The sequence below is a fragment of the Manis javanica genome, chromosome 5, assembly GCF_040802235.1.
Source record: "Manis javanica isolate MJ-LG chromosome 5, MJ_LKY, whole genome shotgun sequence".
Lineage (NCBI taxonomy): Eukaryota > Metazoa > Chordata > Mammalia > Pholidota > Manidae > Manis > Manis javanica.
The window spans coordinates 5,799,721-5,824,346 of NC_133160.1; the positions used below are offsets into that span (position 1 = coordinate 5,799,721).

A 24,626-nucleotide genomic window follows, 5' to 3' on the forward strand; every position below is an offset into this window, starting at 1 on the left:
TACTAATTTACATTCCCACCAGCAGTTTGGTAGGGTTCCCCTTTCTCCACATCCTCGCCAGAATTTGTTGTTGTTTGTCTTTTGGATGTTGGCCATCCTAATTGGTGTGAGGTGATATCTCATTGTGGTTTTAATTTGCATTTCCCTGATGATTAGTGATGTGGAGCATCTTTTCATGTGCCTGTTGACCATCTTAATTTCTTTTTTGGAGAAGTGTCTGTTCAGATCCTCTGCCCATTTTCTAATTGACTTATTTGTTTTTTGTTTGTTGAGGCATGTGAGCTCTTTATGTAATTTGGATGTCGACCTCTTATCGGATATGTCATTTATGAATATATTCTCCCATACTGAAGGATGTCTTTTTGTTCAACTGATGTTGTCCTTTGCTTTACAGAAGCTTTTTAGTTTGACATAGTCCCACTTGTACATTTTTGCTTTTGTTTCCCTTTCCCAGGGAGATACGTTCATGAAGAAGTTGCTCATGTTTATGTCCAAGAGATTTTTGCCTATGTTTTTTTCTAAGAGTTTTATGGTTTCATGACTTACATTCAGGTCTTTGATCCATTTTGAGTTTACTTTCATGTATGGGTTTAGACAATAATCCAGTTTCACTCTCTTAGATGTAGCTGTCCAGTTTTGCCAACACCAGCTGTTGAAGAGGCTTTCATTTCCCCATTGTATGTCCATGGCTCCTTTATCATGTATTAATTGACCATATATGCTTGGGTTTATATCTGGGCTCTCTAGTCTGTTCCATTGGTCTGTGTATCTGTTCTTGTGCCAGTACCAAATTGTCTTGATTACTGTGGCTTTGTAGGAGAGCTTGAAGTCAGGGAGTATAATTCCCCCCACTTTATGCTTCCTTCTCAGGATTGTTTTGGCTATTTGGGGTCTTTTTTGGTTCCATATGAATTTTAGAACTATTTTCTCTAGTTCATTGAAGAATGCTGTTGGTATTTTGACAGGGACTGCATTGAATCTGTAGATTGCTTTAGGCAGGATGGCCATTTTGGCAATATTAATTCTTTCTATCCATGAGCACAGGATGTGTTTCCATTTATTGGTATCTTCTTTAATTTCTCTCATGAGTGTCTTGTAGTTTTCAGGGTATAGGTCTTTCATGTCCTTGGTTAGGTTTATTCCTAGGTATTTAATTCTTTTTGATGAAATTGTGAATGGAATTGTTTTCCTGATTTCTCTTTCTGCTAGTTCATTGTTAGTGTATATGAATGCAACAGATTTTTGTGTATTAATTTTGTATCCCGCAACTTTGCTGAATTCAAATATTAGATCTAGTAGTTTTGGAGTGGAGTCTTTAGGGTTTTTTATGCACAATATCATGTCATCTGCAAACAGGGACAGTTTGACTTTTTCCTTGCCAATCTGGATGCCTTTTATTTCTTTGTGTTGTCTAAGTGCCATGGCTAGGACCTCCAGAACTATTCTGAATAAAAGTCAGGAGAGTGGGCATCCTTGTCTTGTTCCCGATCTTAAAGGAAAAGCTTTCAGCTTCTCGCTGTTAACTATAATGTTGGCTGTGGGTTTGTCATAAATGGCCTTTATTATGTTGAGGTACTTTCCCTCTATACACATTTTGTTGAGAGCTTTTATCATGAATGGATGTTGAATTTTGTTGAATGCTTTTTCAGCATCTATGGAGATGATCATGTGGTTTTTCTCCATCTTTTTGTTGATGTGGTGGATGATGCTGATGGATTTTCTAATACTGTACCATTCTTGCATCCCTGGAATAAATCCTATTTGATCATAAAGGATGATCTTTTCAATGTATTTTTGAATTTGGTTTGTTAATATTTTTTTGAGTATTTTTCCATCTATGTTCATCAGAGATACTGGTTTGTAATTTTCTTTTTTTGTGGGGTCTTTGCCTGGTTTTGGTATTAGAGTGATGTTGGCCTCTTAGAATGAGTTTGGGAGTATTCCTTCTTCTATTTTTGGGAATACTTTAAGGAGAATGGGTATTAGGTCTTCACTAAATGTTTGATAAAATTCAGCAGTGAAACCATCTGGTCTAGGGATTTTGTTCTTAGGTTGTTTTTTGATTACCAATTCAATTTCCTTGCTGGTAATTGGTCTGTTCAGATTTTCTGTTTCTTCCTTGGTCAGTCTTGGAAGGTTGTATTTTTCTAGAAATTTGTCCATTTCTTCTAGGTTATCCAGTTTGTTACCATACAATTTTTGATAGTATTGTCTCATAATTCTTTGTATTTCTGTGGTGAATGTAGTTATTTTTCCTTTCTCATTTCTGATTCTGTTTATGTGTATAGACTCTCTTTTTTTCTTGGTAAGTCTGGCTAGGGGTTTATCTATTTTGTTTATTTTCTTGAAGAACCAGCTCCTGCTTTCATTGATTCTTTCTATTGTTTTATTCTTCTTAATTTTATTTATTTCTGTTTTAATCTTTATTATGTCCCTCCTTCTACTGACTTTGGGCCTCATTTGTTCTTCCTTTTCTAGTTTTGTTAATTGTGAGTTTAGACTGTTCATTTGGGATTGTTCTTCTTTCCTGAGGTAGGCCTGTATTACAATATACTTCCCTTTTAGGACGGCCTTCGCTGTGTCCCACAGATTTTGCATTATTGAGTTATTGTTGTCATTTGTCTCCATATATAGCTTGATCTCTGTTTTTATTTGACCATTGATCCATTAGTTATTTAGGAGCATGTTATTAAGTCTCCATGTGTTTGTGGGCTTTTTCATTTTCTTTGTGTAATTTATTTCTAGTTTCATACCTCTGTGATCTGAGAAGCTGGTTGGTACAATTTCAATCTTTTTGAATTTACTGAGGTTCTTTTTGTGGCCTAGTATGTGGTCTATTCTTGAAAATGTTCCATGTGTACTTGAGAAGAACGTGTATCCTGTTGCTTTTGAATGGAGTGTCCTGTAGATGTCCTTTAGGTCTATCTGTTCTAATATGTTGTTCAGTGCCTCTGTCTCTTTACTTATTTTCTGTCTGGTTGATCTGTCCTTTGGAGTGAGTGATGTGTTGAAGTCTCCTAAAATGAATGCATTACATTCTATTTCCCCCTTTAATTCTGTTAGTATTTGTTTCACATATGTTAGGTGCTCCTGTGTTGGGTGCATAGATACTTATAATAGTTATATCTGCTTGTTGAACTGACCCCTTTATCATTATGTAATGTCCTTCTTTGTCTCTTGTTACTTCCCTCCAGTTTTTAACCATTTCCTCTTCATTGTCTCTGGGTTTAGGGCTTTGAGTTACTGTACTATCCCTTGTTCCCCTGCTTCTATGCTTTTGAATAATACTTTTGTGAATAAATCCTTTTCAAATTATCTTAATTTGAACGGCTCATCTGTTTTCTGCTTGGGGTCTGACTCAGTTGCAAATATTAAACATTTTCACTCTAGCTCTGATACGCATCACAGAGTAGAACTTCCCACACTCCAAACATCCATCCAGTTCCTCTTCTGCATGAAACCCATTGTAGTGTCTATTGAGGGATAAATTACAGCCAAAGGTTTCTCTCTGCTGGTTATATCCAAAATGATATTTTTCCAGTATGAAATGTCTGATGCACAGTGAGGTGTGTATTTTTTTAGAAAAGGTTTCCCACAGTGATTAAATGATAAAGCTTCTGCCCTGTATGAATTTTAGGGTACCTAACAAGATGTGACTTCTGCTTATAGGTTTTCCCACTTTTATCGCCTTCATAGGGCTTCTCAACCTGGTGCAGATTTCCTTCTTGGGTTAGAGATGAGCCACTGTTGATTTTATTTCACAGATTCATTACTTTCATAGCAGTCATCTCCACTAGGAATTCTAAAGTGTGCGATGAAGTTTGACTTTTGACTGAGGGCTTTCATGCAGTGATTACATTCACAGAGTTTTATTCCAAAATGGATGAGCTTTGGTGAACCATTTTCCATCGCTATTAGAGTCAGATGACTTCATCATTTTGCAATTTCCTTCATGATCAGCCACATCTAGACTATATTTTGAATTGGTTCTAAGTGAGTCACATTGATGGGGATGGGGTTTTTATTTCTGGGAGAAATGAGTGTGGAAGTTAAACCAAAATGTTTCCCAACATTATTACTTCCATTGTGGGTCTTATTACTCTGCATAAGGGCAGATTCAAAGATAGGCACACTTAAATTTTAACAGATAGAGCTGAACTCACCTCCCATATGCTTTATCAGTTCACACATCCACCGACAGAGGGTCCCTGTGACCCTAGCTTGACAAAATTTGATGTCATGCATCTTTTCATTTTCTGCCAGTCTGATGGGTGGAAAATGGTGTGTTGTTACACCTAGTTTAGCAGTTTAAACGTTTCTTAAAAAGCTGGTATGAACTTTTCTTCATACGAAACCTGATGTTTCAGGAGAGGCAGAGCATCATTGGTTAGGAGCTGTGATTTGGAGCTGGGACCCTGGTTCTTCTCCTGGCTTCTCCATTCATTCACAGGTTAAATAACCTCTCTGGCCCTCAATCTCCTCTGGCAAATGAAGACACTAAGAGTAACTTACCTTACTAGAGTGAGGATCACATGCATTAATACACAAAAAGCCCTTAGAACAGCACCTGGCACATAGTGAGTGCCACGTAGGTATTAGGTACCGCTTCAGCCTAGCAACAAAACACAGAACTGGTGCGGGGATGGGGGCCTGATCACCTCACCTTGGTGGTCCCTGGAGCACCTCAAGAAAAGCTGATGATGGAAGTTCAAGTTCTTCACTTTACAGACGGAGACTGAGACCACATGAAGGTCACTCACCTCCCAAAGTCCCACCACGTAGCTCTGCCTGATCCAGGACAAGAAACCCGTCTCCTGCTGCTATCTCTATAGCTTAGCTCCCCTCATGCCTGTACCCCTCAACGCAGCCAGTTTTGAGGATAAATCCCCAGAGAGGAACATTCGCTTCTAAGAAATGATTAATTTCAGTAAGGGCTTGCAGAGAAAAGCACAAAAATAGGGATTTGCTAAACAAAAGCCTAGAGACCCCCAAGAATGCCTCTGGTGCAAGACTACAAGCGGATGCCGAGTGCTGTTAAGTCTTTCAGTGAGTTTTGCTCTGGCAGCTGCCCCTGGGCACTGGACAGGCAGGAGAAGCTGCAGGCGCCGAATGGCAAAGGGCCAGCGCGTCTCAGGTTAGCATGTTTGCTCATAGAGGACTCACCTGGTGCAGTGGTTTGGCCTATCAGGTGGGTCTGTTCCCTGCACAGCATGTACAGGGTGTGGGAGAGAAAGACACTCCTGCTCAGAGCAGCTTTGAAATTGATCAAAACACTGAAGACAGAACTTTGCCGATTTAAATGGCTAATGGCTCGTGCAATAATTTCACAAGGTAGGACAGCCTGACCTTTTGTCTTGGAGGAGTATATATAATTATTAAGATTTTTTTTTTTCCAGACAGCAGAATTGCTTCTTGTCCCATTTAGTTTAATTGTTTTTTGGTGTGTGTGTGTGTGTGTGTGTGTGTGTGTGTGTGTGTGTGTGTGCACCGAACATCTAATCACTATGCAGTCATAGAAACGTAAAGCCAGACAGATTTTGGTCTTTTTCTTTTCACAAGTTCATATTTATTCCTTAATGAGATGTCTCCATCTTTTCAAAATCGCTCCTGGATATTAGGCAAACATTTTAGGTTAGAGGTTTCATTACTTTCTTTTTTAAACAAATGCTAATTTTTTCCTTTTCCCAGTAGTTTAAACATTCAAATCCTGTAACAATTTATTTTTTATTATGAAATTATTGAGGTACTTTTTCCCCAGCTCTTACAAATTGCATTATTGTGCCATAGTGGAAATCGCTCAGGCTTCTGGCCCTGACCTGGGGGCCCATCTTGATTTTGTCACTTTCTAGCTGTGTGATCCTGGCTAAGTTATTTGCCTCTCTGAGCCTCAATATTAGCATCTATGAAATGGAGATGATTTCTTTGAGATGTTGACATCATTGTTTTAGGTCATTGTTTCAGATGTTAGCACAGTGATTGGTAGTCAGTTCTGAGAAGGCGTGGCCATTCTGGGTGGTGTTTTGGAGGATGCCTTGTTATTGAGCAGTAGACTCAGGACCCACAGTCTGATCCTATTAACACAAGGTGCTTCCTAAGGACCCCTTAATGCTCCCTGGGCTAGTGTACAGTCAGCGGTTGATTCTCTTAATTTGTGTCATTAAGAGTCTGGCTGCTCACCGGTTGCTTGTCTTTGGCATGGTTACTTACCCACGCTGAGCTTCATTTTTCTTACCTGTAAAAGGGATATAATAAACAGTTTCTACTTCCAAGCATATGAAATCAGAATGAAATTAAATGCATCAGTGCATTTAAAGCACTCGGAGTTGTGCTTGGTGCTCGGTAAGCTCTCGGTAAATACGGTCTTTCTTGCTGCGATCATTGCTGAGTGTTGTGGTCCCTGACTTCACAGCCCCATACCATGTAGGTCCTTTAGAAATAGTAAATGTCGTTACGAACAGGCTCTTCCTGTACAAAGTGCTGGCCTTATGCAGATGGAGAATGGGCAAATTTTTCTTTTCAGCACAGAAACTACCAATTGGTCTCCACATAGATTAAACGTTACAGATGCTCTTTATTCTTTGAAGTTCCTCTGAGTTATGTCATCGTGAAACAAGGAGGTGTCCCTTGCTCAGAGAAAAATGAGAAAGTGGAGCCTTTGCTGAACTTAGCAAGGCTGCCCTGGCCTTTGCAATGCAGAGCTTGGGGGAGGAAGGAACAGCATAAGAAGCCCCGGAGCCTTGGAAGGGAAAAGGTTGATAACACAACTGGCTCTCACTGGGATTAAAGTTAGGAAGGGCTGCTAGGTGCATGGGTTGGGGCTCCCACACAGATCCAGGGGCAGAGAAGGGACAGAATTCCAGGAAATGAAACAGCCATGGGGATAGAGCTGCCAGAGTTAGTAAACAGAAATGTAGCTCATTCTTTCCCTGTGTAGGGTTGCAAGATAAAATAAATGATGTATAACTTTTTTATTATAAATATGTCCCATTCAATGTTTGGAATATACTTATATTGAAAAATGATAGGTTGTTTATCTGAATCAAGTTAAACTGAGCATCCTCTCTTTTACCTGGGTAGCCTGCCCAGCGGGCGAGTGAGATGACCCCCGAGGGGCCGACACTGACCTGTGCGTAGACTGAAGCAGTGGGTTTGGGTGACTGAAGAGAGGACGGGCAGCAGGCGGTCTGTGCCCCGGGGATTTGCAGCTCAAGTAGGGTTAAGGGGTCTGGCTCATGATACATTGGGGGGTCTGGGCCACTTTGGGGTGGGGTATACTGTTGGGGAAGTGAGCTCCCATATTGTGGTTGTTCCTGGTCCTAAAGAACATGCGCCTAATTAATGCCTGAAATAGGTATAGGCAGGACTTCCCTCCCTGATGGTAGCAAAAGTGGACGCTATTAGAGTCTTTTTCAGGGCTGGTCTGGACTTGCTGAAAGTGGCAGCTAGGTCACTGAATGTGGCATCCTGGGACAGTAGGCACATCTCATTTAACTTGTCTATTTCTTCACAGGTTAACCTTATTAAACAATTTGATTGAGACAGAACTTACATACCATTTTAAACATATAATCAATGCTTTTTAGTAATTTTACTGAGTTGTGCAATGATCTGCTTTCACTCTCAACACTTCAGATGCCAAATGTGTGTAGGGGGTCCCCCCAGTGACCAGTTCTCCAGCTCTCTGGACAGCACTGAGTGTCCTACTGTGCGGGTCAGTTCTGACACTAGCTCCCTGGTATGAGTGCAGACCCCACGGGCTGAGGGCTCAGTTCCCCAGGACTGCCCGCCCTTCAGACACCGATCACAAGTCCCAGGCTTTCACTTGTGCTTCTGACTGACTGGGTCTAAATTGGGGGTTCTCATGACCCCCTCGTCGGGTTCGACAGTTTGCTGAATCAGCTATCAGAACCCAGGCAAACACTTTTCTTACTATTTCTGGCTTATTATAAGGGGCACAACTCGGGCAGCCGGATGAAGGAGAGGTCTAGGGCAGAGTGTGGGGAAGGTGTAGGGCTTCTAGGCCCTCTTCAGGTGTGTCCCCCCACCCTGCCAGCTCCTCTGTGCCCTCACCAACCTGGAAGCTCCCTGAACCCCACTGATGAGGGCTTTATGTGGAGGTTCCCTTACGTAGGCATGCCTGCTCATTGGTGATTAGCTCTAGCTCCTGTCCCTTCCCCAGGGGCCCCGACCCCATCCTGAAGCTTGGGCATCCCTCCCCATCAGACATCAAGGGTTTTAAAAGCTCTGTGGGACAAAGACCAAACATTGATTTTTTAATTATATCCCATGCAACCACAAACCAGATTAGGGTGTCTGTCACCCAATAAGGCCTCTGCATAGCTGACCCCAATTCCCACCCTCGCTCCAGGCAACCGCTATTCTCCTTTCAGTCTCCATGGATTGCCTTTTCCAGATATTTCGTATGGATGGAATGGCACAAAATCCAATCTTTTTGTCTGGTTTCTTTCACTTAGCGTAATGTTTCTGAGGTTCAACCATGTTGTAAATGTAGTTCACTTCTTCTTTTTTTTTTAAAATACAGAATATATTAGAATAAATTAGCCAAATGTCACAGCAAAGAACACAAAACACTATGGGTATAAACCTAGTTTTAAGATCCGGTACAAAACTTGGATTTATATAAGTAATAAGTTAAAGGGGATGATTTACAAACAGACTTCTTTTAAATAAGGTTTTTCCTGGTGTGTCTAAACTCATTCTATTGCAAACAAAAAACACAATATTCAGACTTTTCAGTAATAGCTCTTGTATAAAATAGTACAATTCTGGTTACATTTCAAAACTTGAAACTTTGAGGTAGAAAAACAGAAATATATCAAAATATACTATTTCATTTAATAAAACCTTACTTTTTACCTAGTTGATCTTTGGCAATGTAAAATTTTCATATTAAGATCAACTGTACTTTGTGAACATTTTATCCATGACAAAAAGAGTAGATGTTTTACATACACAGGTGAGTAATGTGCTTGTTTCTTCTTTTCTCTCCATTTGTGAAAGTACATACACCTGTATGTTTTTTTATTTATCTTTTCAAATCTGGGCATGAAAGAATGGAGAAAACTGACTTGCTTTCCATGTTCAGATTATTAAGCTTCTCAATTTCTGAAGAACCTCATTATATAATTAAGACAAGTATTTTCATACCCATTGTCTCAATTAGACCATCTTTCTCCAACTTAATAATCGCATGCCATGATATTCCATTATTCATTCCACACTGAAAATGTTTCATTATTTTAGCCTCTCTGCAAATACAAGTAGACTTCAGAAGGAGCAGAAGTTGAAATAAAGGCTTCTCCTTATTCTCTGATGAGCCGCGGGCTCTTCTCTAGGTGTCAAGGAAGTGTCCACTCTGTTGTCCAAAAGGCGTATCATGCAGTCCAAGGATAAAGGAGTGTGGCGATTCCATCACCTACGCACTTCCCAGGTTTGCGCTACAGACCCAGCTTGGCTGCAGCCCCAAGAACCATCTCAGGGCTCATGTGTTTACCTTTTGCCTGATAAAACCTCAGTACTTCTATTTTAGGGTTCTCTGGCAAAAAAGGGTTTTTGTATTTGATATTTGAATTTAGCCTAATTTTCAAACCACATCTTAGTTGTCAATGTAAGTAAAAATTATATTCAAGCTTTCACAGGTATTCGTGGACATTCGTAAGAGCTATAACCCAAAGCTTTTTAGAGAATGTCGTCTACCAATAAAAGGGGTCAGTGTTTCGGTGACTCTTTGTTGTCATTATTCTCTTTTGTTTTTAAAGTATACAGAACAAGTTAAAAGTATGTCCAGTCACATTACTCAGTCTTACAGTAGTAAATTCAAAGATAGCAACTGTTAGCTCGTCGGCTCCTACTGACTTACTGCTTTCTACATTTTGAGTAACTCTGAAATGCTATAAACCACACCAAAGTATGAGCAGGTATTATAATATGCATAATTAGAAATTCTAGTAAGTTGGAACTGCAAACTTGTCCACTGTGTAAAATGGTCAATTTATAAAATGTGGTAAGTTGAACCTTACAATAAATGTTGACCACTAATAAAAGTTTAAATATATTTTAGGCCCCTCATTTGAACGGATATCCATCATTACTTAGCAAATGCCTGAACTTGCTTATATTAGCAAAACTTGAACATCTGAAATCGTGTAAAGATGACCTAGGGCTCCTTAATGAAGTTTTTATTTCAGTTCTTTCTGAATGTTGTTTTAAAGGATACTGAGCTACATCTTTAGCTCTGATCTTTAAGAAACGGATTATTATGTCTTTTAATAACTTTACAAAGTGATTGATGGCATACACTTCTCCATCAAAGATATGCTCATCTACATCTATGAAAAGATAAATATGCCCACACAGCTCACACAATATTTGCTGTTGAAGACACAATTCCCTCTGTTTAGGAAGAGGTGCATAAGCTGCTACTCTTGAATGGGTTCTTACAACTCACTCACAGATATTTATGACTTGACATAGGCTTTCTGAAGGGAAATGCAAACCATTCTTCTTTTTAAGACATAACAATGATCCAATTTTAGAGGCTCTGAGACCCAGTGCCTATAGTGCGCTGATGCAGTCCTCACAGGTCAGGAGAGCTGATAACTTGTTTGAAATATAACCAGCACAACAGGTGAGATTTCGTGTATGATCTGACAGGTCTAGTAATGCCTCACTTAGTGAACCATTAGACCAGTCCTGGCAAACACCCTCTTTATGAAAAAGAGTCTTTATAACACTGACATCATACTGACGCTGAACTCTCCCAAGGGCCAAGTCTGTCCTTCAAGCAATTGAAATGTCAAGGATGCTTACTTCACTGAGAAAACTTTCGTCTTGTAATCTGTATCTGGTCTCCAAATTATGGTAAGCTTTCTGGAATGCCAGGCAGGTAGGGTTAGAACTGTTTACTAATATACCTGTCTAAGCAACCTTAGGAATAATTCCAGGTGATCTTGACTGAATTTGTAAGTCAGGAGATAGGGAAAAGGTATAACCTTTGGGAAAACATAGTTTTGGTAGAACCATTTTAAGCTCTCAGCATTAAGCAAACATCCCAGGAGTCCTAGTTTTCATTTACCTTTAATTATTTGATTATTGCTAGTGTCAGATAATGTAACAAAAACAGTCTTGGCTTCAATTAACACATGATTAATTTTACTGAAAGTTTCAGGCAATAGACGTCCTTTAAGTCCCTTTCTGTAACAATTTCTACTATTAGAAACATAAGATTGTTGATTAAGCATAAAAAGTGGATGGTACCAATACAGTTTGGAAAAGGAGGCAGGCCGTCTGAACACCATGAGCTGTAGCGTCAGACGTAACGGTCAGAGCAGCGATCCCTATGTCGCTTAGTTTGCCAATAGTCAGATGGAGCAGTTGAGCTTGCAAATACCCAGATGCCCTGTTTACAAAGGCGTTCTCCAATGACCAGAAATACCCACTGCCATTAACAAAGTAGTTTCTGAGGTGAGCGGCGTTTCATCAGCATCAAGTTTGCTAAGTACCAAAGTCCATAAACCCTTGCAAATGGTGACTGCTGGGGTCCCCCTGAAGTTGGTGCTTGAGAGAGATGCCTTTTATTATCAGTGAACAATATTGATAGAGCTGGTCTCCATTCTCTACTCTTTGTGGAAGAACAGAAAAAATGTTGCTGTTGAAACCTGGACTGGGTTTGCATTTGGATAACCATCTGAAAACCGTGCTCGTAGCAGACACTCTGTTTCTTCAGAAAGTAGTTTTTCTTCTACAGGTGCATCAATTAACCATAAGCCTTTTCTCTTCTTGATCATCCTATAGTTTTTTACAGAAAACAAGTCTTTTTTTGGACACTGTAGCATCTGTTGCACCTCAGCCACTTTCTCTGCGCCTATAGTCAAGGGTCTTTTTAAACTGTAGTTATTTATGGTCCGCAGTAGCAACCTCTGGAGAATTATCAGGACGCGGCTGTTTTAGGATTTTCTGTCTTGCTTTACCTATAAGATGTACACCTTGAAGAAGCTTGTATGGAGAAACAGGAGGCAGAGCTCCTTTTTCCAGCTTTCTTCTTCTTCTTCTTTTTTTTTTTTGAGGAACATTATGTTTACTAGACTCCCCCCATCACCAAGTCCCCCCCACATACCCCATTACAGTCACTGTCCATCAGCGTAGTAAGATGTTGTAGAATTACTACTTGTCTTCTCTGTGTTGTACAGTCGTCTCTGTGACCACCCCCACATCATACATGCTAATCATAATGCCCCCTTTATCCCCTCCCCCTACCCTTCCCACCCCTCCTCCCCAGTCCTTTTCCCTTTGGTAACTGCTAGTCCATTCTTGGGTTCGGTGATTCTGCTGCTGTTTTGTTCCTTCAGTTTTCTCTTTGTTCTTATACTCCACAGATGAGTGAAATCATTTGATACTTGTCTTTCTCCACCTGGCTTATTTCACTGAGCATAATACCCTCTAGCTCCATCCATGTTGTTGCAAATAGTAGGATTTATTTACTCTTTATGGCTGAATAATATTCCATTGTGTATATATACCACATCTTCTTTATCCATTCATCTACTGATGGACACTTAGGTTGCTTCCATTTCTTGGCTATTGTGAATAGTGCTGCAATAAACATAAGGGTGCATACGTCTTTTTCAAACTGGGCTGCTGCATTCTTAGGGTAAATTCCTAGGAGTGGAATTCCTGGGTCAAATGGAATTTCTATTTTGAGTTTTTTGAGGAACCTCCGTACTGCTTTCCACAAAAGTTGAACTAATTTACATTCCCACCAGCAGTGTAGGAGGGTTCCCCTTTCTCCACATCCTCGCCAACATTTGTTGCTGTTTGTCTTTTGGATGGTGGTGATCCTTACTGGTGTGAGGTGGTATCTCATTGTGGTTTTAATTTGCATTTCTCTGATGACTAGCGATGTGGAGCATCTTTTCATGTGTCTGCTGGCCATCTGAATTTCTTCTTTGGAGAAGTATCTGTTCAGCTCCTCTGACCATTTTTTGATTGGATTATTTGCTTTTTGTTTGTTGAGGTGTGTGAGCTCTTTATATAATTTGGATGTCAACCATTTATCGGATCTGTCATTTATGAATATATTCTCCCATACTGTAGGATGCCTTTTTGTTCTACTGATGGTGTCCTTTGCTGTACAGAAGCTTTCCAGCTTGATATAGTCCCACTTGTTCATTTTTGCTTTTGTTTCCCTTGCCTGGGGAGATATGTTCATGAAGAAGTCGCTCATGTTTATGTCCAAGAGATTTTTGCCTATGTTTTTTCCTAAGAGTTTTATGGTTTCATGACTTACATTCAGGTCTTTGATCCATTTCGAATTTACTTTTGTGTATGGGGTTAGACAGTGATCCAGTTTCATTCTCTTACATGTAGCTGTCCAGTTTTGCCAACACCAGCTGTTGAAGAGGCTTTCATTTCCCCATTGTATGTCCATGGCTCCTTTATCAAATATTAATTGACCATATATGTTTGGGTTAATGTCTGGACTCTCTATTCTGTTCCACTGGTCTGTGGCTCTGTTCTTGTGTCAGTACCAAATTGTCTTGATTACTGTGGCTTTGTAGTAGAGCTTGAAGTTGGGTAGTGAGATTCCCCTGCTTTATTCTTCCTTCTCAGGATTGCTTTGGCTATTCGGGGTCCAGCTTTCTTATGCCATATGACTCAAAGTCACTTTCTTGAAGATGTTTGGAACACAGTATAGCACCTGGTCCTGGGATCCAAATGTTTTTGCTTCTGGGATCCACACGACTAACAGCTCTGATCCGTTTTGAGTCCTGTACTTTATCAGTTGGAAATTGGTGGAAGGAGAGGCCTCACTCCCGGCTCGGCACGGCGTCCCGGGTGGTGCAGCTCCCTGCCGAGCACCTTCAGGTCGTCCTGTCACGTGGGCTCCACTCTCGGTGTTCCCGCGGCAGCAGGAATCACGATGAACTTAGCTCCGCCCCTGTAGTTCACTTCTTTTATGGCTGAGTAGTATTTCATTGCACGGATGTGCCACGTTTCATTTATCCTTTCACCAGCCAATGGGCTTCTGGGTTTTTCCACTTTTTGCCCATTATGAACATGCTGCAGGAACATTTGCACGAACAGCTTGTTTGCTTTTAATAGTCGTCTGACAGTGTATGTGAGTGGGGGTTGGGGAGGAGAGTTTCCAAATGGAAGTGATAAGTGAAGAAATGATCCACTCATTTTCACTTTGTACTCATGTTTGAAAAGTTAAGATACTGCTCATTTATATTTCTGTCCGATTCATAGCACACACCCACTGATGGGCTCCGAGGAGGGCCACAGCCCAGGACAATCAGAGCTGCCATCCAGTGGTGGTGTGAATGCTCGGACAAAACCAGGGATGACAAACAAACCACTTAGAGAATGAGTTTGTGGAGCCGTTGGGTGTTGGAGGCAAAGAACTAGAAAACCAAACTTGTAGAACCTCCCAATTTAAAACTAAGTGTCTTTTCTATCTTGTATATTTGTTTTTGTATAGAACCTTTTAAGGATAGTTTCAGTCATTTAAAACGAATGTACTGAAGAGTCCCCTAGAAATTACCAGGCGTACTTTGAGGGAAGCTGACAGGGTGAGCAGAGTATGCAGGTGGAGCCCGCAGGAGAGCCCGGGGGGAAGTATTTGGGACGGGGCTGCAGAGTGAGAGAAGACGTGGACAGTGGCTGCTTTTGCTGGCCTTATTTTGGAATAGCGCCTGGTTCTCCTGCGTGGGACCTCCCCTCCATCTCGCATGGTTCGTGTGGCTTGGTGGGAGTTTTATCCAGGGCAGTGATTGATTCAGAGATTGATAAAGGATTTATGTTAATTTGCCTTAATTTTGTTTTTAATTTTCTGGGTGCTGGGACATGAGTAGGGGCACAGTTTGGACAGAGAGGCTGACTTTCTCCTGGAGTTGGTGAGCTGACAGAAAGAAGTCTCACGCTATGCGGTCCATGGTGTGACAAAGCCTCCTGGAGAAAAGGCAAAGGGGAGGAAATGAGTCTTGAGAGACAAAGAGAGGTTTCCGATGACATCATTTCGGTACCTACGTGTAACTGCGCCTGAATGAGTTCCTCCCTCCCTCCACATTTTTTTTTGGTTGTGTTTTATTTGTTTTTGCTTAAGCCAGTTTGAGATGAGTTTTTGTTGTTTGCAATGGAGTCTTGACCCTGCTCATGTTTGGAATATACTGAGGTCCTCAGAACTTGATTTAAAAAAATGAGAGAGGCAGGCTGTCTCTTGTCCCTAAGTGTTGTGGAGCAAATCCTGACCTGCTCTGAGTGTCTCTGGCTGAGCTTCAGAACACATGCAACATTTCTAGCCTTTGCCTGGGTTTGTCTTGTTTGTATCGCCTCCTTCTCACCCCTCGTCAGGAAAGCGACCTGAGATTGGGAGGCAGGTCTTGAGCTTGGTGAAGTGTTCCTTGTTGCCTTCGTAGCCTGCCTACCCACCCAAGGATAGTGAAGACAAGAGCCATTCATGTCACAGATGAGAAAACCGAGGCACAGAATGGCTGAGCGGATGGGTCAAGGAGGCCCCGGGAAGAGACCACTCTGCCCGGAGCTGTGTGCCCCTTGCCCTGAAAGCTTTCACTCTGAGAGGGAATCCAGGCCTCGCTTGCCCGTTACACCTGCCTCTAGGCTTCTGAGGACAGCTCTCCTGTTCCGTGTCACATCCCAGCACCCGTCATCACAATATCACAGATGTTTGTGATGATATGAGAGAGAAGATTCCAACCTGGAGGAGAAGAAGACGTAGGCTCAGAAAAGCATGCACGTTTTCTGTGCTGAGTGGGATATTTGAAGCCTCACATCTTCATAACAGCAACTGAGAAGCTGACGATTGCTAATGGGCTGGGGATTTAAGGGAGATGAAAAAGTTAAAGAAGATGAGGTCTTTTTTTTTTTTATTAAAGTATCATTGATATGCAATCTTATAAAGGTTTCACATGAACAGCATTGGGTTTTCAACATTCACCCATATTATCAAGTCAGACGAGGTCTTATTATGAGAAGAAAATGTGCAGGAATGACAACCATATACTGAGTGGAGTCTTTGTACTTTTTATCTGTGATGCTCGCCAGTATCTGAATCTGTTATTATTCCCATTTCACAGGTGGGAAACTCTAGGCTCAGAGGATTGAGCATCACCATTGGCACAGATGCCATTCCAATCCTGACCTGACTGATGCCAGGTATCATGTTGGAGCCCTCCACATGGGCTGCGCGTCCTACCGATTAATCAAATTCTCTGAAGGGCAGGACATGAAATCAGAATTTTTAAGGTTTTGCAGGTGCCTCCAAATGTGAGATCCCTGTGAGTCAGATTCTGCATTTCAACAAGATCCCCAGGGAGTTTTGGGTGCACTGTTCCTGTTTGAGAAGCCCCATGAGGTGAGCCCAGAATATAATGCAGTGACCCAATAATGCTCTTTATTATACTATTAGTGGTAGTAGCAATGTTAGTGGCCCCAGGCACTGTGCTAGTGAGTCTCTGATGTATTATTTCATGGAGGTATCTCATCTCAGCAGCCTCGTCTTTGGTGCTGGGCTTATTCCCACTTTGCCAGGTGAGGAAACAAACAGGCCATGTGAGCAGCACGGAGAAGCAGGGCGCTTGGCGAATTCGGTTTTGCCTGCCTCCAGCGTCCCTGACCACAGGCTCTGTGCCACGTTGATCTGTTTGAATGAATTAGAGAGGAGGCCCCAGGCTGCTCACATATGTTCTTTCACTCACTGTGCAGACACTTTCTGAGCTTCTTTGGAACCAGGCGCTGGGGTGGACGGGGTGTAGAATGCAGCCATCTCCTCATGGCACTGCTGGTTTAGAGGGGTCCTGTGGGAGGACAGGGAGAGAGCAGACCCAGGCACACGCTGAACCTCTCCACTCCCTGTGGGCAACCCAGCCCCTGGGCCCTGGGCCCCGGTGCTCTGTTGCTCCCCCAAAGGGTGAATTCCTTCCTGCAAACCCTGGGGACCACGTGGCTTTTAGACTTCATTCCCTCTGGACTTCAGAGCCCCTTCTGTCCTTGTGCAGAGACTGTGCTCTCTGCCAGCTGGCCCGCAGGCCCTGGCGATCCAGTCACCTACTCAATTTCCCTGGCAGAGGCCCTTAGGCTGCTGAGAAAACCAGGATGGCGTTAGCCTCATCGCATTGTCTGGTTATGGTGACATGCAGGGAGCCCTTGATGCGGCCCCATCTCAAGACCCAGGGGTCACTGCGGTGAGGCAGGTGGCCCGCCATACTGCAAGCAAGGAGTTTCCTACTGTCCTCATGCCTGCATGGAGCTCTGCTTGCCTCGCTCTTACCCTCACTGTGACCGGATGGCAGGCCAGAGGTTTCCTTCAGACCAGAATCGTCTACACTCCTGGTTTGTTTTCACTTTCATTTTTAGCTAATTCTTTTTGCAAATCCATCCTGTGTGTCAACTAAGCATGCACAGATCACAGGGGAGTGGGGCTCACTGAGCTGGGAGCCTCTGCTCTCTCACTCTCGGCCCCTCTTTCCTCTGCTCCACTGACCTCCCCTGCCCACTGGCCTCTGAGGAAGCAGCGTGTCGGCCTCTGTGTTTGTCAGAATGCTGTTGCTTACAAATGGCAGGAGCTCAGTTACGGGAAGTCCAGGTGAGACCTGGCCCGGGCATGGCTGGGTGCAGGCACCCACATGATAATGGCAGGAATCTTCTCTCCTTCTTTTGTCTGCTTTCTTTGATCTTGGCATCATCCTCAGCATGGCAGCTTGGTGCCCGGAGGCCTGGAGTGAGGGCCCTCTCTGTCAGGAGTTAAGTGCAGGTATCAAGTCTCCCTGGGCTGCCTTGGGTCACAGAGGTGGTCGTGCCCTAGAGGTGGAGGACCCTAGTCGGCCTGGTGTGGGCCAGGCACCTGCCCATGGCTGGGGTTGAGGTGGAGTCTGTGTCGCCGGTGCCACAGCCCTGAGGCAGTGGCCACCTGTGACAGCCACACAGAGGGACAAGGCTTGAAAGCAGCCCATCGAGCCCAGCTCTGCCAGTTGCAGGTGACTGTGACGGACTTGCGCAGGGCCACCACGAGCCCAGGGCTATGTCTGGTTCCAGGATCCCCGAATTTCAGCTCACAGTTTCCTCCCCCAGGGCCCCCAGTCTCTTCCGCATGGGGCAAACAGCATTCCTCTCCTGATAAGCAGAGCGCTTCAAAGCCACTGTCAGGCACTCACCCCAAAGGGCCGTCACGCGGTCCGTGACACAGCTCTGGTGTTCCCTCAGATGGGATGCTCCATCCACTTCAAAATCCAGCCCATGTCACGGCATAAACGGACTAAACACAGGATGGAGCCTGACAGTGGCTTAGACCCAGCTCAGCCCTTTACCTTCCGAGGAGTCGGGGTGAAGATGACTGACCCCCACGGTCCAGAGTGACCTTTTCTGTGGGATAAGATGCTAGTGCCTACCTCCCAGGGCTTTGGTGAGAACTCAGGGAGATAACATACCGAAGTGCTTCGCCCAATGTCAGCCACCTATTAACACCACATTTTGTCTTTTATTATGATTATTTTTATTGATTTGGCTCCCAAATAAGTGTTCTTAGATGAGAACGGTGGAGTTCTTCAGTTGAAAATTTCTTTTTTCTTTTGCATTTTGTCATCCTGTTCTTCCCAGTTTCTGAAGTTACGTTGGTTCTTGGACGGCCCAACATTAATTGCAGGTGCTCGACATTCTGACAGGAAAATGATGCCGGGAAGGAAGTTGAGCCCCAGGGAGTTGTTTGTCGTCATTCTTAATAAACGAGCGGCAGTGGTTGGCGTGGTTGGTTCTCCAAGTTCCGTGTGCACTGCGGTCACCTGTGCATTTTGGAATTTCAGATGCTTGACATCACCTCTGATCTGGATCATAAGTTTCAGAGAACAGGCTGTTTTTCTCAGAGTCCACCTTTGGTATTGATATTCACCAAACTGGAGGAACACTGGTGTATTATATTCTCTTTGGTTAGACTTGAACTCATATTTAAGTATACTAATGAAGTCGTTTATTTATCCAATACTTTTGATTGACCAGTTTTATATTCTAGGCACTGCTTTCTAGCGTGAGAGATTGATGATTATTAACCAAATAAATTAACAAGAAAGTGTAAAATAGCAGTAAGATCTATGATAAAATAGTAGTTCCTATAAATGAGTCGGGTCTTCTTTAGAAAGAATAATTGGGGAAAGCATTTCTGAGGATTGGGATGGAGACTGCATGTTAAGGGGCCAATTCTGGGAAGAGACTTCAGCAGAGGAAAGAGCAGGTGCAAAGGTCTGGGGCAGGAATGAATATCGTGAGTTTAAGCCCAATAAGGGGCTAAGTATGGGTGGGAGTTATTTACCTCCCATTAGGTACTTTGTAGGGCCAGGTCAAGAAGTGGAATTTTATTTAGAGCTACTGAAGAGTTTTGAGCAGGAATGTGATAGGATCTGATTTATATTTTTAAACAACTGTACCGGTTGCTGTGTAGAGAATGGATTTTAGCGGAGGTGAGGTTGAGTAAATGTTTTTAGATAAGGAGCCTAGAGTATGTTGTAGCCCCCAGCCCTACAGAAAGACATCATAATTAAGCCCTAAAGTTCAATTTATGTAAGGACAACAGAAAATGATTTCCAGGGAGTCAACCACTGCAAAGATTTTGCTTTGGGGAAAGAGGTGAGAAGTGAGCTTAACTTAACAAATGAATTAAAAACATGATGTGCTTTTATTTCCCCACATTAAGCATCTTCAATCCTATCTGTCCTGCTGCTAAAATGTCCAGTGGGTTCCCGGATGGGCATCTGGGAAAGTGGCCTTGGAGGAGACTGGGACCACATAGGGTTGTTCACCCCAGGAGTGTGTGCCTGCCTCAGGGCTACCCACAGACTTTGGAAAAGTATAGCAATTAAAATGATTAATTGTGTTTCTTGGTTCTAATGACATTTCCATGGGAACTCTGTTATGAGAATTCTGGACTTGTGAGTTGTAGAAATATGCGTGGAAGTCTCCCCCTGTGGCAGTGCACGCCTTTGGTGTGACTGGGCCAAGGCTCAACTGTCGGTGCTGTTCCTGTGAGGGTGGTGAGGCATCGGGATTGGACTTCGAGGTGCGTGTGCGGGGGTCCAGACTGAGTTTGACTCTCTGCTTCTCTACTTCCTAGCAGAGTTTTCATAGACAAGTGACTTGTTTCAGATGCCTCATCTGTAAAATAAAGATGATCATAATATCTTCTTATGGGGTTATTACAAGGGTCATAGAGGAAATGCTAATAAAGTACTTAGTACAATCCTGGCATGGGGTCAGCACCTTGCACGGATGAGTGCCTTGGGCTTTGTGCTGTGCCTTTTTGGAAGTCCTCTAGGCCCTCGCTGCTTGGAAGGTGGTCCTCAGACCAGCAGCCACATTCCCTGTGCCTCTGAGCTTGTCAGACTCAGAACTGCAGAATCTTAGGGTCCCCCCCAGACCTGCTGAAGCAAATTTTGCACTTGAATGAGATGCCAGGTGATTCTCACAAGCATTTCCATCTGAAAGCGCTGCTCTAAACTGAAATGTACACAGGGAGGAGAACTGCATCAGTTTTGACTGTGGAAGCCTGTTGGCAGCAACATGGTGCAAAAAGACACCAACACCAGGACACAAACACTCCATGACCCAAACTAGCTGGGTAGTTCATAACCCCTCTGGGACTCAGTTTCTTCATCTGTAAAATTATTCACCTATTTTAGAAGTTAATTGAGAGGATAAATGAGATAATGGGAAAGCTAATATCAGGGTGAAAAGTAAGTTGTTTTTATCTTGTTTACACAGAAAAGGAAATCTTAATTCCCATAGCTGTTGATACAGTGTTCAAAGAAATTGATACCCCATTTTCCACATTTGCTTGCTGAGTGGCAATGAATAAGACGTATTATTTGGTGTCTCGATTAAAATAATGGACAGTGACTGTGGTCCAGGAAATACAGCCTGGTATTTTTGGAAACTAAATGGGAGAGTTTTGTAGTTTGGCTAAAAGGCATTGCCCTAGAAAAGACGAGCACAGCGACCAACGGGGTTGTTTATGCCATTTACAGAATGGTCACGGTTGCCGTATAACGTCTGATGGCCATGTGCGGAAGTCACCAGGATGCTTCCAGGTGGTATATTTTAATGTGTCACATGTTGAGCAGCCACAAAAGCCTTTTATTATTTCCAAACATGACAATCAAAGTAAGATGCAAATGACATTGCTTATATTAGCAGGATGTCCTTAAGTACAAAAAAAAAGCCTGAATGTATTCCAGCACAAGAAAAATACACAATTGCACACCAAAGACGTAGTATAATGTAAGAATTTGTGAGGGCATGTGTGAGGACAGCTGAAGTTATCTAGGGCAGGAAAGGGTCTGACACCAGCCGTGCAGGCGACACGCAGCCCATATGCGGAGCCAGCCAGCAAATCTCGCCCTAGGTGCCCAGGGATGAACTGCTTTACCTGATAAGGTATAGATGTGATAACAGGAAATCACCCAAGCCTTAACACCACGTTGAGCAAAAAGAACAGACAACCAAAACCAATTCTCTTTCATACACAACGATCAGGAAATCATGGGATAGAGACACGGTGACTGTGACCACATACAGAGCTTCCAAGAAAGCCACACGCATTTCCACAATTTCTCACAATTTCTCAAACTATCTGAAACTATAGTAAAGCAATTTCTTGAGACACAAGCCCTCCCACCCATGATTCCCTGTCTTGTGTTAAGGACAGAAAAGGAAGAATAGGAAAAAGACTTTTTAAAATAGGGAAATACATACCTTAAAATAGCTAGGCATCAAAATACTTTGTAACAAGTACGTTCTGATTTCCAAAGCACCTTCTCTCTCTTTAATATTTTGAAAGCTGCTTTAGAATTGATGCAGAAAACACCCCCCCGCCTCCCCCCACCGCCCCGCACCAACAGCAAAAATAGCAGTGAGTTAACTGCCATGTTGCCTTTCAGCGGGAGGCTGGCGCCGGTAAGGAGGCGGTAAAAACAGCACAGCTTTGCTTCTTTCACAAGGAGTTCACTGTCTTTAGGAGATTGTTTTAGTGTAAATAGAGGACTAGAATAGAAACTCAGTCTGTTATGAAAAATGACAAAGCCATATCTGAGCAGCTGGCAGGTCGGCAGCTCTAACAGGTTTTCTTGGGAGAGATCAGAACCACGCTCGCTGTTAAGGAGAATCCTGCCGTTTGGTCCGACTTGGAGCCTGAATCAAGGCTTAGAAGTGGGTGAGCAGGCAGGCATTACAAGCCCCGGGGACGTGGACGTGAACACAGGTAGCACGCAGCAGCCTTCACGGCTTCCCCCAGTAACTAATTGGGAAATCAGAGTTTGTCACTTACCCACATTGGATACTTTCAGAAAGCTTGTTACATACCGTTTTCTCCTTCAAAAGGCTTTGCAAGCCTAAAAACAAAAGATGTGTGTGATCATGGCTGTTAACACATTTTTATGTCTTCTAAGTATTTCCTTCCCCCTCTTCTTCTTTCTAAACACCTTGTCTGGATGGTGGGGGTGGGGGGCAAGAGTGACCGGACCGAGGACTATGTCCATGGCCCTGGCATCCTATCCCAAGTTCATGCCATGGCAGCTGCAGAGAATCTCCTTGAACGTGGTGCGCAGCTCCAGGCTGCGGAAGGCGTAAATCAGGGGGTCGATGATGGAGTTGCACATGATGAGGACCAGGTAGGTGTTGAAGTGAGCGGTGTAGCAGACGCAGTAGGGGTTGGTGGGGCAGGCGATGATGAGGATGAGGTGCAGGAAGAAGGGGGCCCAGCAGAAGATGAAGACCCCCAGCAGGATGGTGATGGTGACGGCCCCCTTCATGCACGAGTGCTGCTGCGGGGCCGCTCCATGGGCTGGCGGCAGTGCCGCGATGCGCCGGACATGCAGCCGGGCAAAGAGGAACATGTGCACGTACAGTGTGCCCATAAGGAGCAGCATGGCGAAGAAGATGGTGATGAGACACACGATGACCATCTTGCTCTCGGAGTAGATGATGAACACCACTCCGCAGACGCCGCAGCACGCCCAGATGGTCGCGATCAAGGCGAGAGCCCGCCTCACCGTCATGATGCTGTGGTAGCGGAGCGCGTAGAAGATGGTGACGTACCTGTCCACGGCGATGGCCAGCAGATTGCAGATGGAGGCCACCAGAGAGATGCAGATCATGGAGTCGAAGACGTTGTCCATGTGCTGGATGAACTGGTCCTCGAAGCTCAGGTAGTTGCTGTTGACAATGGCGATCATGACGGTCTCCAGGGCGTTGGACACGCTCACCAGCATGTCGGCCACCGCCAGGCTGCAGAGGAAAAAGTACATGGGGGAGTGCAGGTTGCCATTCCTGACCACAGCCAGGATGACTAGGATGTTTTCCAGCAGGCTGATGATGCCCAGCACCAGGAAGACCTCAGGTTTGATGAAGACCTGCTCGCAGAGCCCGCCGCTGCTCTGGTTGCCGAAGGAAGGGGCCGCAAGGGGCTCCGAGCTGTTAGGCAGCGTTGGCTGGGCAGACAGCAGGCAGCACGGTGCAGATGCATTCATTGCTAACAGATGGGCTGATCTGAGCTGGGCTCCAGCCAGGTCCAGAGGAAGCTGCTGTTGCTCACAGGAAAGAAAAATATCTCCCTGCAGATACTTGTTTCAGATGCTTGTCCAGTCTCTCTTAGATTATGGTCTGTCCCCAAATAACATAAAAGAACGGAGAGAGAGAGAGAGAGAGAGAGAGAGAGAGAGAGAGAGAGAGTGAGAGTGAGAGAGAGAGTGAGTTACACAGTGAACTTTCCTCTGCTTCTCCAGGACAGGCAGTTTTGTAGACACTCTTTTATCTGCCGGTTTCCTTCTCTCTCAACTCTTACTCCCTCTCACGTCCCCACCTGGGAACAGAAAACCTGCCTTTAGTTGCTACAGTACGGCTGTTGTCACAGCAAGACGGGGGACGTGGTACCTGTTGTTAGAAGTGAGGGGTGAACACTCAGTTTTTATACATTGCTGGAAGCAAACAACTCCTACCTAATCTTCAGCACAGTGAATTGACCACTGAGCGCCGGGCGCCTCTCTGACTGACAGCAGCACCGGCTCGCAGGGCTTGGGCTGGGAGATGAAGAAGCCGACCGGTGCCCTCTGCAGGCCAGAAGGCTCCTCTGTTTCCTGGCTGGGCTGAGCAGTTTTTGTCATATAAACTGCCATTGGCATCCCTTCATCCATTTATTTGTTCATTCATTCATTTATTTTTTATAGTAAACATTTATTGAACAACCACCACGTGTCAGGTCTCTGCTGGGCGCAGGGAATATCGTGGTGAGCAAGACGTACACACTGTCCCTATTTTCCCCAAACGCAGTCTGGGGTGGGAGACAAGAAAGCTGGCAATTATACTTCCGTATGATGAACACTTGAAGTGGGAGGGCCAGGGACTAAGGGAACATAGAGGGAGGACCTGACGTGCATGGTCAGGACAGGTTCCAGAAGAAGGAGCATCTAAGCTTTGACTTTAAGGAAGAAGAGGGGGTATCCAGTGGAGAGGACAAGTGGGGGTGAGAGAGGTAGAAGAGGATTCCGGGCAGGGGGGAGGGCATGCCCAGACCTGGAGGCAAAGCACAGTGCTTCTCCATCCTGGCCACG

General features: G+C 44.0%; 1 protein-coding gene and 1 long non-coding RNA gene across 2 annotated transcripts in view; one reads left to right on the top strand and one right to left on the bottom strand.

Moving 5' to 3' along the window:
- LOC118970242 (uncharacterized) overlaps positions 1 to 24,626 on the top strand; it is a 100,715-nt gene that overhangs the window by 23,152 nt on the left and 52,937 nt on the right. The window lies entirely within an intron of this gene.
- On the bottom strand, positions 21,904 to 23,767 carry MC3R (melanocortin 3 receptor). Its single transcript, XM_017662461.3, has one exon. It carries the CDS (start codon positions 23,544 to 23,546, stop codon positions 22,569 to 22,571), a length of 978 nt encoding a protein of 325 aa, XP_017517950.1. The 5' UTR covers positions 23,547 to 23,767; the 3' UTR covers positions 21,904 to 22,568.